The sequence below is a fragment of the Limulus polyphemus genome, unplaced genomic scaffold (genome assembly GCF_000517525.1).
Source record: "Limulus polyphemus unplaced genomic scaffold, Limulus_polyphemus-2.1.2 Scaffold1936, whole genome shotgun sequence".
NCBI lineage: Eukaryota > Metazoa > Arthropoda > Merostomata > Xiphosura > Limulidae > Limulus > Limulus polyphemus.
This window is the reverse complement of record NW_013667546.1, coordinates 112,891-126,912: the sequence shown is the minus strand read 5'-3', so window position 1 is coordinate 126,912 and position 14,022 is coordinate 112,891. Positions and strand designations below refer to the sequence as shown.

The window sequence follows — 14,022 nt, the reverse complement described above, 5'->3', positions numbered from 1 at the left end:
TGTTGTTGTTTACCCTTATTAAGAAAAAAAAAACTAATTCAAAAATCACAAGTTTACTTATTTAAAAATTGAAATTCATTTTATATTTTTAGTTTTAGTTCAAATAAAACAATTTATTAAAAACACACATTCTACAACTGATATTTTAGTACTGATAACTGAAGATGAGGCATTTATAAAATATTTCATTTCACACAAATATATAGTCAGAAGCTGTATTTTGATTTTATTATGTCATTTTTCAATGTTAGAACTTTTATAAAATTACTTTTGGTTTTCTTTGGAAATCTATGTTTTAAATTAACTATACAGATAAGTTGTTTCAATGGTAGATATTTCTTAAAACACAGCCAGTTTTCACATCATTCAAACATTTCAAGGCTTGAATTTCCCCAATTTTTCTATAACTTGGAATGTTATCATCATAATCTGCAAACCTTAATTGTAATTTCTCTCCCTTATTCCCTTGACTGACAATACAAATTACTAATAATCAGCTGGGATCAAGCTATTCTATAATGTAAACTTGGAAATTCCAGTTGCATTGTTAAGGCTCATCCAATGGGCTAGGATATATCAGTTTTTCTTTATGTGAAAATTCTTGGTTGGGTCTCGAGCATGATCTATCAAAAGCTCACATGGCTTAAATTGAGGTCCATATAGCTCTGTAAACTTCTCCATCCATCCCACAATTTTGTCAGCCCCGTATGAATCTATGTAACGGAACGGTCCTCCTAGGAAGGGTGGGAAGCCTAGTCCAAATACAGCTCCAATGTCTCCTTCAAGCTAAAATGATAAAACACAAAATCTAACTTAACCAAACAACATTTGCTGGCTTTCAGTACACAAGTTTTAACTGCACTTATTTCAAATGAGTCATAAATGAAATATAAATAATCTGTAGTAAGACAACAGGTTATATCTAAGAGAATGGAATAAAAATATCCCATTTAGAAACCACTACAAAAAAGTTGAATAGATTTTCAGCAAATACGGAAAAACAGTAGATCAGCTACGTTCATCCAGTCGATGTACCATAAATTAGTTTACCTACAACTTTAAATCTTTAAAACCACAATGGAGATAACGTTTTTGATAAATATATTATTTTAAACTATATTTTTTAAACTAAATTTTATGATAGATAGTGCTGAAATAAATATATCAGTTTCCAATTTTTCTCATGCTATACTTTTATAAAACTTTTCAAAGCTGATTGATCAAAAATAGGGAAAAACTTTTCCTCATATAAAATTCTACCAGTTTCATGTAAAACAAATTGCAATGCGTACTATACTTTTATACATGAAATTTAAAATTATCATTTCAGGACCTAAATTTTCAATATTATTGATCATATCACAGAACACAAAAAATCTTCGTGCTTGATTTCTCTTTCTTGCATAACAACCTGAAGGTAAACCTTACTTCCATTCTAATATTATGTGCAAATAATTTGTCTTTTCTGTCCATTGAAAATCTTGATATTTTAAGGCAGAATTCATATGTTTTCTTTACATTAGTTTCTATCAAGTTTAATTCACAGTTACTTTAAAAAACTATTCATGGTTTATACTTCTATAACTTTTAGTAAAAAATCTAGCCATTTACATAACACACATGGTTTTTAACCTTTACTTATAACACTTAGGAAGTGCTAACCAATAGGTTCAATGACAATTTATTACAGTAAGCCATGACTTATCCTATGTTTTAGGAATTCATCTCAAAATGCAATGTTAATTTTTCAAGTTCAGAGATTAATCATTTTATGTACAATTTAACTATTTATCCTAAAATGATTGACCAAGCTTCAAGAAAAAAAGGTTTAAGAGAAGGAAGTGACATAAATTTAGATAAACAAATAAAAATTTGTAAGGTTCTTTAATGATGTCAGGAGGGATTAGCCTCAACAAATCAGTTAGCTGAAAGATATTCAGATGCAAAGAGGATTCTGGTTATTGTTTCAAATATTTTTCCAATTCTCAAGGTTATTTCTCAAATGGATGTTAAATACTTTCAGAAAATTATTCAAAAGAGTCTCAAATAATAATCTTGGAGTGTAAGATTTTTTATACAAAACACATTTCATGACAAACGAAAACCAAGAGTAATCATGTATGAAGGAGAGACTTGTTTAAATTGATGTAAAAAGGTGCAAAAAGATCTTTTGTTGGAAAGTCATTTTAAAGGTGGTTTTTATGAAATGATTAACATATTTAAAACACAAATACGTACTGTAGTGATATCAAATATTAATTTAAATCTGTGTCAAGTTCTTTACATACAACTCATAGGAAACATTTCATATATCCATCTGGGGACAACAGTGGAAAGAAATTTGTGTGTGTGTGGAGGGATGAGGTTAAACATCTCAACCAGTAGGAACAAAAGTTAATGTTAGAAACATGTCCTAGAAGTTTAACATTTTATAGTCTGGTACCTTCGGTTTTTACAGGGACAAAATTATGTTATCTATCTCTTCAAATTACTTCCAAAATAAAATTATGGCCAAAATGTTTAGATTTTGAATTTTCTTTTGATGAAAGTTTTATTAAATTTGTTTTGAATAAAGTAATTAAAAATATTGAAACTGCTAATGTTAACTTTCAATTTTTGTCCAGTTGTAACTATTATTGAGACAGTGGAAATTGTTAAATTTCCTACCTATGAAATTCCACTTGTCAGTGGATGAAATTAAGCCACAAATCTGTAAACTTTGTATTTGTTTGAAGCTTATTTTTAGCTCAAACAATTTGAAGTACAATGAATTTTTTTATTTACATTAAGAACTGTCAAATTCAACTATCCACATTTTATTTTACAACTTTCAAGTTTCTGAACCTAATAAAATCATAAATATATCATCTGAAAACTGGTATTACTTTCTTTATCACAATTATTTGCAGCAGAGCTCCCTTCCTTTAACTGTGTGTTGATATGCCTCAGGGTTATGCAGGGTTTTTGTTTTGTAAATCAGTAATAAATTTCTATTATCAGACTTGAGTGAAAATTTAAAATGTGGAGCATATGTTTTGTGGACAAAGTTTCTGCAATATAATTAAGAATAAATAATTTTGCTGTAAAAAAGTGGGGAAAGAAAGTTCGTATTGCATTACCATGAAGTATTAGATGAAAGTTGTATTTATATACATACTTTAACGTACTACAGAAGACAAAACTGGAATATTTAAACTGGGGTATTTTCAGAAAGAACTTACAAGTCAGCTGGTGGACATGGCCTCAACACTTTTTAAATAGCTTGAAAATAAACCATACATGAAAAAATTACTGGCTCAGGTTTTGCTACCTTTTCTTGGATATATAAAGTAATTGTTATTTTTTTATGCAATTAATCTTTGAAAATGCTTGATAATATCTAAAAAAAAATAAAATAATGCCTTTTCAGTTAAAACAATTTAAAGTATTGAAGTATTGTTTTTTTCTAGAGGAATGTAATTATCAATACACCATATAAATCATCCGATAGATTTTTAAATTGTTTCCTATTTGAGTTTACCAGAAGTTAATTATTTTTCTCTTGGACAAAATCCATAAGTTCTATTAAAATAAAGAAACAACTTTATTCTAAATAACTGTTATTTTTACTTGAACAAGCAAAATCAATTATGGCAGACTGATGGCTGAATTATCCAGTAATCCATGTCTTTTTTTTCCCCGTTAGGTTTGTCATTTGTTTGTTAGTTATTAAGGACAAAGCTACACAATGGGCTATCTGTACTGTGCCAATCATAGGTACTGAAACCCAATTTTTGGCATTATCGGCCCCAAGATTTACTGCTGAGCCACTGGTGAGAGGGGACGCTTTTGTAATTTACAAACGTTTTTGGAGTGTTTGCATTACTATCAAATTCAAAAGAAAACAAAACACTACTGCTTAAATTTTTTGCAAGTATTTCTAAAGCACCAGTTTTAAACCTTTATTTTTATATTTTATGTATAATAACAAAAAAGTTTTTTCAACCCCTCTTTCAAAACAGGCATCATAAACAGAATACTTACAGGATTGGCTAATATTCCTTCTTGAAGGCATAAAACAGATTCATTTACAAATCTACAGATCAGTCTCATCTGTAGCTCTTCTGTGGTGTTCCTGGTAATGAAATTATCAAAATATATACAACAAATGTAACAGTGTAAGTGAAAGGCAAGCATTATTTCAGATGTATGCAAATACCTTACTAAGACTATTCACAAGTGATGAATCAACTTAAAACCTGTGTGTGAAAAATGGAAAACTGCATAAACAACATCTTAATTAGGGAAGAGGAAAAAAGTAAAATTCTAAAATCTTAATCATTTGTCAATAATATAAGTGACAATCTTTTAAATGTTATTTTAAAGAAATATGCTATTTTATGTAAAATTTTAACATTCTATTGTGGCAGATCTATTATTTAGAGGAACAACAGTGTTCTCCTACATATCAAATGCAACAGTAGATCAAATCAAATAACATACCTTTCATAATAACATATTATTGAAAGTATAAATTAGGTAAGGAAATCTATCTAATAATTTGGGACTGTTTCTCATTTAAAAATCTAGTGGTTATATACAGCTTATATATTGAGGCTCACTTATTTTGCAATTTGTAAAAATTTAATTTCTGTAGGAAACAGTTTTCCTGATATGACAAAATTCAGTGAGAAAGTGGCAAATATAATGACTATGGACAAAAAAAAAAGATTCTGACTCTTGTCTTGTTTTACATTTTGAGTCATCTCTCATTCAGAAGTTATAAAATTCATACTATGTCCCTTTCACTGTTTAAATTATTAAACATAGAAGATACATGATGGTCATCATGACATAACTTATTCTTTGTTATCAGGAAAAAAGACAAAGTTATCATGGACAAGTCAGAAATAACTTATGTTATCACACTTCTGTAGATAAGTTAGAAAATATATTATTTTTATAATCATGCAAAACTTTGTAAACCTCAAGTTGGTATAATATTAAAAAGAGCAAAGGAAAACAATAAGTAGATCATAAAATGGAGCTGCAGAGAACCAAGATAAAATACACTACAATTAACTATAAAGATTTTTAATGTATATAAAAACAGAAACATCACCCAACATCCAAGTTAATATTATACAACAGTTTCAAAATAAACAATTACAGGATCCACCTGAAAGGTCTACAAAAAATAAACTTTTTAATTATTTGTAATCTTCTTTCACTGCTTAAATTTATGAAATTATATCAATGGATTGGCACAATAAACAGTTTTTTTATTAAAGCAAGATGCCAAAAATGACTATTACACCAATTCAATGCATACTTGTATTAAACCTTTAAAGGATGCTGGTAACAAAGTTTTGTTTTTCAAGATAGGCTGAGGTTGTCACTGATTTCTTCTACTCTGTTTCTATAAAACAGCATTGCAGCAATATTCCCAACCCTGAACATTCTATGGGGTATATTGGAAATGATCTGAATATATTACTCAATTGATGGTAAATATAGTGAGAGATTTACAAAAGATTAAGCATCATGACAAGACAATGTTTTCCTCACAGTTTTAAAGGTCAAATATCAGATATGCAAGTCTTTTTCTCTCACTTTTGGTAGAACAACAGGCAGTGAGAAGGTTTCTTAGGGTTGGAGTGTTGTTACTCCTATTTTTAAACATATTGATTACCCGTCAAAAACTTTCTTTATACAGATCACTGGTTAAGGCTTACTTGGATTATTGTATACAATTTTGGTCTCCTTATTAAAGAAATGACACTAGCTTATTGGAGGTTCAGAAGAGGACTACCAGGATGATTCATGGGATGAAATGGTTATCTAATAAGGACTGTTTAAGATCTCTTATATTCTCATGAGAAAAGAAGGTTAAGAAGTGATCTCATTGAAATTTACAGCATATCTCAAAGATCGATACAATAAAGACCTTTGATTTCTTTGTGCTGTATCTTAAAGATAACAGGATGAAAAGGCAGAAGTTTAACAGTTGGAAAAAAAACAGACTAGGCTCCATTTAAGACAGTTTTATTTTTCTAACAGGGTGGTTAGCTTATGGAATGAGGTGTCATCAGTAGTAATGAAGAATGGCATGTTATAGGAGTATAAGAGAGAAACCAATGAATTCCTAAAATATATAAAGGACAGCCTTGAAAGACTAAATGGCCCTTGTTGTTCTTATATTATATGTATATACAGCAAAGTGAATTTAGAAACGATTATGAGCATTTGACTTGAATGAATGAATCAACAGTTCTCCAACTTTTTAGTTGCTAATTAATTGTAACATCTATATTCAACACATTTGGTGTGAACTATGCATAAATTTTGAAATTAGCTAAAGGTCTCCCAAATGTTACAGTGACTCAGAAAATTCTGTATAAGTACCACATGTTGATTTTAAATGTTTATATATTACTGCATAATTAAAGAGTTACTTTGAATATCATTTCATGATAAAAATTATGTTAATTTGGCATAAAAGAATCAAAGTTTGACATAAAGTTCATGAAAAAAAAGGCCCAAAGTAAGCACTTATTACTTAACTCTCTCACTATGGGCTCAGTCATCTGTCTGAGTTTGTGACCCAAATTGACCCTTATAGTTTCTATATTATAACTTCTAATATATTTTATGTACCTTCACAAAATTTTACAAACTTTCTGTAATTACTAGGAGTCATTTGTAGACAAAAAGTTCAGAATTTCTAATGAAGTATTTGCACAAAAAATTTCTCCATGAAAATATGGAGTCAAAATGTTGACTGCTCCGAGTAAGTACAAAGTGATTTTCATGTTAAGATTAGAAATACTTCTTTCACCTGAAAATCTCAAATTTCATTTGCGTAATCCCTAAAAACCTTCAAAGTAAATTTCAAATTTTTCTTTCAGTAAAACTTTATATTCTGGCTGTTATTTTCTCTACCCTAACTCTATATAAGATTTGAACGACCTTGTAACCACCAAACAAAATTTGAAATAAGTCTAAATTACCCTTTTTTATTTCTAGAATGATTTCATATTGTAATATGAAACGAAATTTGTTTATACTTACATTTTATTGTTTTATTGTCCTTTGAACCATGTCTAATTGATATTCATGCCATAAGAGTTTTAAATCACTTGGTGAATATGCAACTCACAATACCCTATCGAATTAGATAACATACAAGGTACTCGAGAGTTGCTCGTGAACATACCTCATGAAAATTTTTTATTATTATTCTTTATTTTACTTAATCTAACCTAAAAAGTTTCTAATTTTTACATTTTACTTACTTTTATAATAATAAATAAAGAATACATATGAAACAAAAGAAATAAAGTACTTACTTAAATCATAATTTTTTTTTGCTGTCAACTGTCGATGACACTTAATCCTACTTTTTATACTAATGGTACTACTGCACTAGATAATTCTTTTATTTAATTAAATAATGTACCAAAAAAACATAGAAGCACAAAATGTCCCATAACTACCACAATTTTTTCCAGCTTTCTAATTATGCAACAAGAGACATTAAAATTTCAGCTAATCTTGTTTATGTGTTTTCTGTAGGAATAAAGTTTGAACTTTAAGTGAAACTGACAATTCCCTTTATAGAAAACAATGTAATATGACAAGTTATTTGATAGATTAAAACCTTGGTTTTCTATTGTTACAAATAATTAGTATTAAATGTGAGAACTACTGGCCATTTCTGAAGGAGAGGATGTGATAGGTGGGTGTGGCAAGATGGGTTTGATTTTCTATTTGATGGCTCTGTAACTAAATAAGATGGAAAGCTATATAATTTATGCTTTCCCTGAGCAATAACAATGGGTAATTGACATTTAAATTTCATACTTCTTGGAGGAGTATTAAATAAATTAGAGAGGAGGTCATACCTAGAGAACAAATGCCACAATTCTCATACTAGTGGAAATGAAGGAATTTTTAAATATTCCCTTATAAAATTAAGAACTTATAACTTATATAATCTTAAAATTTGGATTATTGGCTATATTTTTATGCCAAATTTATTCATATACCATGATAAGGAAGTAGTTTGATTAAATTTTGAATATAACTCACTAAAACCTCATCACATGCGTAGATAAAAATGTTAAACATTCCTATTATTAATATGTAGAGACATAATACTCCTTTAATCCCATGATCCTGGTTATGGGCATTGCCCAAAAGGAAATGTTGCTCTTGTCATATTTCATTCCAAAAACAAAACTAGTGGATAAAATTGTTTGAAACTTGACAATAATTTTTCTAAAATTATGTAGTATCAGAAAAATATTTGATTTTGATTTTTTTCTGCTATTTATAATAAAAATTCAACATTTAATGTAGTTACTTGCACTTGAGCTCTGAATAGTTCACCTGCTAGGTGATTTTCATGTTAAGTATAAAAATACCTATTTTTTATCTTACAGTTTTCATATTTTACTTGCATAATCTCTAGAGCCTCTTAAATGAATATCATAAGTTTCTTAAGGTAAATGTTTATAATGTATTTTACATTTTCTCTATTATATCACTAACTCTAGCTATTATTATCAATGTACAGTGCAGTGAAATGTTCAAAATTAAGAAATGGAAATATGTACTTACCTTATATCTCTTTATTGAATAATCTTAAAATATCTTCTTTGGGTCATATGTGTAACTTACAATTTTAATTTTTTATTTTTAATGTTTTATTTTTCTTTCCATTTCTTTATCTTTCATTATTTATGTTGACACACTTTAACAGGTCCCTGCAGAAAATATAATGCTATGTCGGCAGAAAGTACACTTTAGCCTAAGGCACAATGTTTGCTCTTAGCACAACCATCGAAGTGAAGAGCAGAAACACTTAAATAACCATTAAACCTTTCAAATATGAATTTTAAAACACAAATTGTACATAGTTAACTAAAATATAAAAGTAAAACCTAAATGCAATTTCACTATCTATCAAACTAATATGTATAAGGTGAGAAAAATAGTCAAGTGCTAGGGATTCCGCTCTCCATAATGGACTAAGTTTTTTTTTTGACTAAAATGCAAATACTAATTAACTTTCCTAACCTTGTTATGAAATACAGTGTGAAATCAGCTATTATTATTGTATTGTATGGTATTCAACCTCAAACCATCACTTAGCAACACAGCTTCTACTTTGTAACTGGGTGTGGCTTATCTCGAAGTGAGGGAAATTTTAGAACTGTTGTGTCTGTGACAAGTTCTTGAATTACTTATAAACAACCTGTACTTTGAATGTCTCTGAGAGAACATTTACACATACAATTTCTTCTATACCAGATCTTAAAATTGATGTTTAACAGCAAGCACTTTACACAAGTTTTAAATTATTGTTTTAGAGTAAAGTAAAGGAATAAAACTTAGATAATATAAAACTTTGAATTATAATCCAATAATTTTGTTAAATTACATTGATAATAAAGTTTAATTAAATTTTGTATGTAACACAGTAACATGTGCAAAAAGGAATTTAAAAGTGGTGTCAGGCATTATAGGATTAACTAATTCATTTACTTGTTGGTTGAATGATGAAAATCATTTTGAATATTACTAAAACATTCTGAACTTGACACAAAGCAAGGTTTAACTTACACACTTTTAAATTAATTTATAATCTTAAATATTCCTCCAAGTTTTTCAATTTTTTTAGTGTAGAAATATACAATTTGTTTAATTTCCACATGCTGATCCTAAATTGACAATTATATCTTTGATAAATTTCAAAATATTAGTTAAAATATATGTTTGATTTATTATGATATTTTTATATCAAAATATTTAAAGCACAGCAAGAATGGTAAGCTACACAAGAATTATACTTCTGATCAAGTACTGTTTGCTAAATTTTGATCAAGGCTTAATGATTTTTTCTCATCACTTTGAAGATCTCCTTTCTTTAAATTGTAAGTTTAGAAAAAAACGTTTTTTAGCAATTTTCTGTCATTATGTCATTTAGCAATTTTTTTATATCATTATTTCATTTAGCAATTTTTTATGTCATTATGTAAAGTCAGCTGTGTTTATTATCACTAAAATCCTGATAACCAGACAAGAACAAAAAACCCCACAAAAACTGAACTTACTGTTTAACTGGAACTAGGGCATATTTCTTCAAGATTCTCTCAGCTTCAGGATTAATGTCTCTTTCTTTAACTCCTGGTGTGTAAACAAAACAACCCTTTCCAGACTTACGACCTAATTCAATAATAGAAAACTTGTAGTTATCTTCATGCTTTGAATATTAATTTTTATTCACTGAAATTTCTTAATAAAAAACAACACATTTAAAGCACAACATAAAAAAATGGAATATGAACATTTTACAAAGACATTTTAATTAAAATTAGTTAATATCCCATTATTTTTGAAAGAATGTTAAACTCAATAATATAATTTTTATATTTATATTAAAGCTATAAAGCTATCTGCCACCATTGTTAATTTTTAACTACTGACCAGGTGGAAGGAATCTGTTAGAAGTACCCTACCACCCACACTAAGAGAATGACTGTCAATCTTAACACGTACCAACAGCTTAAAGTGAGGGAAATATTTTGTGATATTATAACGATTTGAAACCTGCTCGCTATTTCCAAAAATTCAGAGCTCTACTTTAGGGCCAACCTGTGCCTCTCAATAACATGAAACACAACCTTTGGATCTGATTGAAAATAATGTGAAATATGTCTTTCAGATCTGATACAAAATAGTTTTGAATATAGCTTCAAGACTTGATACAAAAATATGTAACATGTCTATCAGATTTTTTACAAAAAATTGTGGAATAAATTTTTTGTCATCTACACATTACATTTCAAACCTAAGGAGCAATTTTATTAAAATATCAAAAGAAACAAAGAATATCTGTTCAAATTTCCACAAGTTTCATCATAATACTACATTAGTGGAGAGAGATAAAATGAGTTTCAATGCAAAACACAAGTTTATTATTATTTGTCAACAAATAACCTCAACTCAGAAAATGTTATATTTTTTTATTACTTACCCAAAAAGGAATAGCAAACCAATGCTGAAACTAAAACCTTTACAAAAGATTGTTAAAGATTATTTTATTTCCAGAATATAAATGAGCAATTTGTTATTATTTATTAAATATGTCTTGTTTATGAAAAATATAAAATTTTTTTCTTCACATTGAAATTCTGTAAATAACTGAACTTCTAACTACTAAGCAATTTTATTCCTAATGGACCCAATGGTTTTAATTTAATGCTAGTTAATAAGCTTTTGAGAAGGATAGCACTGCCAGTGAAACCAGCTTGGGGAAAGCCCTGGTTATATAACACATACAGGTTTGTAAAAAATATTAATAATCTACCCAATTGTGAAAAAAATAATCATTCTGATTTAAGGTCTGTAAATAACATTCTCCCTTTTTTTTGTCAGATACTAATAACCTGTCTATACTGCTTAAGCAGTCTTTATTTTAGTTTGAATATGTTTAACTGCACATTAATATTTTCCTACACTTAAATTATACTTCTGATAGATACTAGTACACCCACTAGCCTTGAAACTCCCATCTAACTCCACATGTATACCATGTGGCTCAGCTGTATTAAAGCATGTAACTGAGTATGCAATAATCCCCCATCAATAGGAGTGTAACACACCCTCTTATTGCAGCTGACTCCTGTGCAGTTTAACCCAATCTTAACTTTGAGATTAGGTATGAAAATCCAACATCAGAAGTGGGAAGGACGAGTGGGAAGTGTGAGAGGAGGCATCTATCATATGTATATTTTCAGTGTAGGAAAATATTAACTTGTGATATGATTACTTATCACCACTCACAGTTACAGCTAGATTTCCACATTGATCAGGTGGAGGGGCAGGTGTAAAGGTATCTAGATGAAAACCCTTCAAAAGTGTCTAAAGAGTACCCAAGGAGTATGCCCTCAATATACAGAAGAAACACACTCGTGCTAGATCGCACCACATCTGATCCAGGTATATTCATAGTCCATGCAAAGCGAACAGGTGTCATGTTGCAACAAAAAGGGTGGAACAAGGTAACAAAGGAAGTGGAATATGTGTAGAGTGGCTAGAGCATGTTGGACCGTAAGCTGGAGATGAACTCCAGCCCAGACCAGTGGCACCAGAAGTGACTCAACTGGCCCATGGTAGGAGGAGGGTCCTCAATCATTCAACCTCAATCCAAGGAACCAAAACTGAAGAGGACGCTCTGTTACAAGAGGAATCCAGCACAACCTATAAAAATAAACTCCAGGAATGTACATCTGGACAAAGTCAGGAAGGTGGAAATGCAACATGGAAGTTAAATTCCAGTCCAAAACCAAAGAGCATTGGGAATGAAAGATCCAGTCCATGGTAGGAGGAAGTTCCCAGCTCACATACATGTGAGGACTTGTGATGGGAGGTCCAGTTCCAACCAAAACCTGTAACCCAGGAACCAACATCCAGGCAGCAGTAAGGAGGAGGGTTAAAAGGAGCGAACTATAAATTAGAAGGAAAGATCCAGTCCAGACCTATGGCATCTGGCATATAACATCAGACCTGCAGCTGGAGTATAGTCACACCTTCTACACAGGCAGAACACCGCCATCCTACTCTTGACTATGTGGAATTGTGCACACTCAGGAGGATTCCTCCATGGTCCACCACCCCAGCAGCTACGTGCTGGTAAGTAGTAATGATTCCCATACTCCACTAGAAGAGGGAGAGGGGAATAATATGCGTGGAGAGTCTGGAGGAATGCATCACCAGCAAAAATGCAATGAAAAGCAGTGAATTCCCTATTCTGTCACTACAAGCAATGTCAGAGATTAATGTGTAAAAAAGACAACTGAAAAGAAAATGTTAGTAAAATCACTTAAACACTCATAGATGAACTGAAGTCTGTAGGATGGTTGCAGGATGAGCATGATATCCTGCTGAGATGAAAACTGCAAGACGATGGAAATAGTGAGAAGAATGTGAGAGGAGTGGTCCGCATGCCAGCCTGGATGATCTCCCCCAAAGAAGGATGGAAAGGAGCAGCCAAGGACAGAGGGAGGAGGTGAATTGGAAGAGAGGATAAAGGAAATGTGAAAATGGAAGGATTCTGGTGGATGAACATTCTAAAGTTGGAGACACAGAAAGGAGTCGTGTGAGTCACATAACATCTTATAGCTCTGACTGGACACTGGTGGCGATCTGGAACAGAAAAGGAATAGAAACAGGAAAGGAGGGAAGGGAAATGGGGGTGAAGGTGAAAACCTATCACAAACAGCAGAGATCCCAGGGAGGAAGGAACAATTGAGATAAAGGAGAACACAGGTGTAGCTGTCAAGGGTGTGAGTGACATCAAGGGTGAACACGTCCTATTTTAGATGCCCACAAGCCATAAAAAGTAGGAATAGAAATCCAACGAGAGGTGAAACAGGGAACAGAGAGAGAACGGGAATGAAGAACAATGTTGAAAATCAGAACCAGCAAGGGAGTGTGATGAGGAGAATAATGGATATGAACAAACTGAAACAAAAGTGAAAAACGTCAAACCTGAAGCCAATGAAAGAGGTGGTTGGCCACCGTTAGTGTCAGAAACAGTAATGGCTATGACTCAAAAATACGAGTACATGATATCAGGGTTGGTTACTGGTATACAAGTGGGAATAGCACACCATGGGAAGAAATGAATTGTAAAAAATGTTTGAGGTTGCAACAAGAAATCAAAGTTCCAAAATCAAGAGCAAGAAGCACAAAATCAAAAAGATGTGCTAGAACACTGAACACTGTCTTGCCAAATCAAAAATTTTATTAAACTACTTTATGTTTATGTTATATCAATTAAATTAGAATAAAATCTTAGCTAACAATCCATATTTTAATAGTATACAAGTTTCAAGTTTTTAATTCTACAAGGCAATATTTAAAAAAATCCTGAATTTCCATTAATGTGACCCATTTTCTCTTAGTATGTCATCATCCCTATTTTATCCACCACCCCTCGAAAAAGTATGAAATTAAATGTAAATTACTCTGTAT

The 14,022-nt window shown here is 30.7% G+C and overlaps 1 protein-coding gene across 1 annotated transcript in view; it reads right to left on the bottom strand.

Annotated features, from left to right (window-relative positions):
• Positions 1-284: 284 nt before the first annotated feature.
• The window catches only part of LOC106465418 (trifunctional enzyme subunit alpha, mitochondrial-like), a 71,509-nt gene continuing 57,771 nt past the window's right edge, over positions 285-14,022 (bottom strand). Inside the window, exons 16-18 of the mRNA XM_013925644.2 lie at positions 10,098-10,209; positions 4,024-4,114; positions 285-786 (exon numbers count right to left, since the gene is read on the bottom strand). Coding sequence (XP_013781098.1) covers positions 577-786; positions 4,024-4,114; positions 10,098-10,209 — 413 coding nt within the window. The 3' untranslated portion in view covers positions 285-576. The remainder of the gene's footprint in view (positions 787-4,023; positions 4,115-10,097; positions 10,210-14,022) is intronic.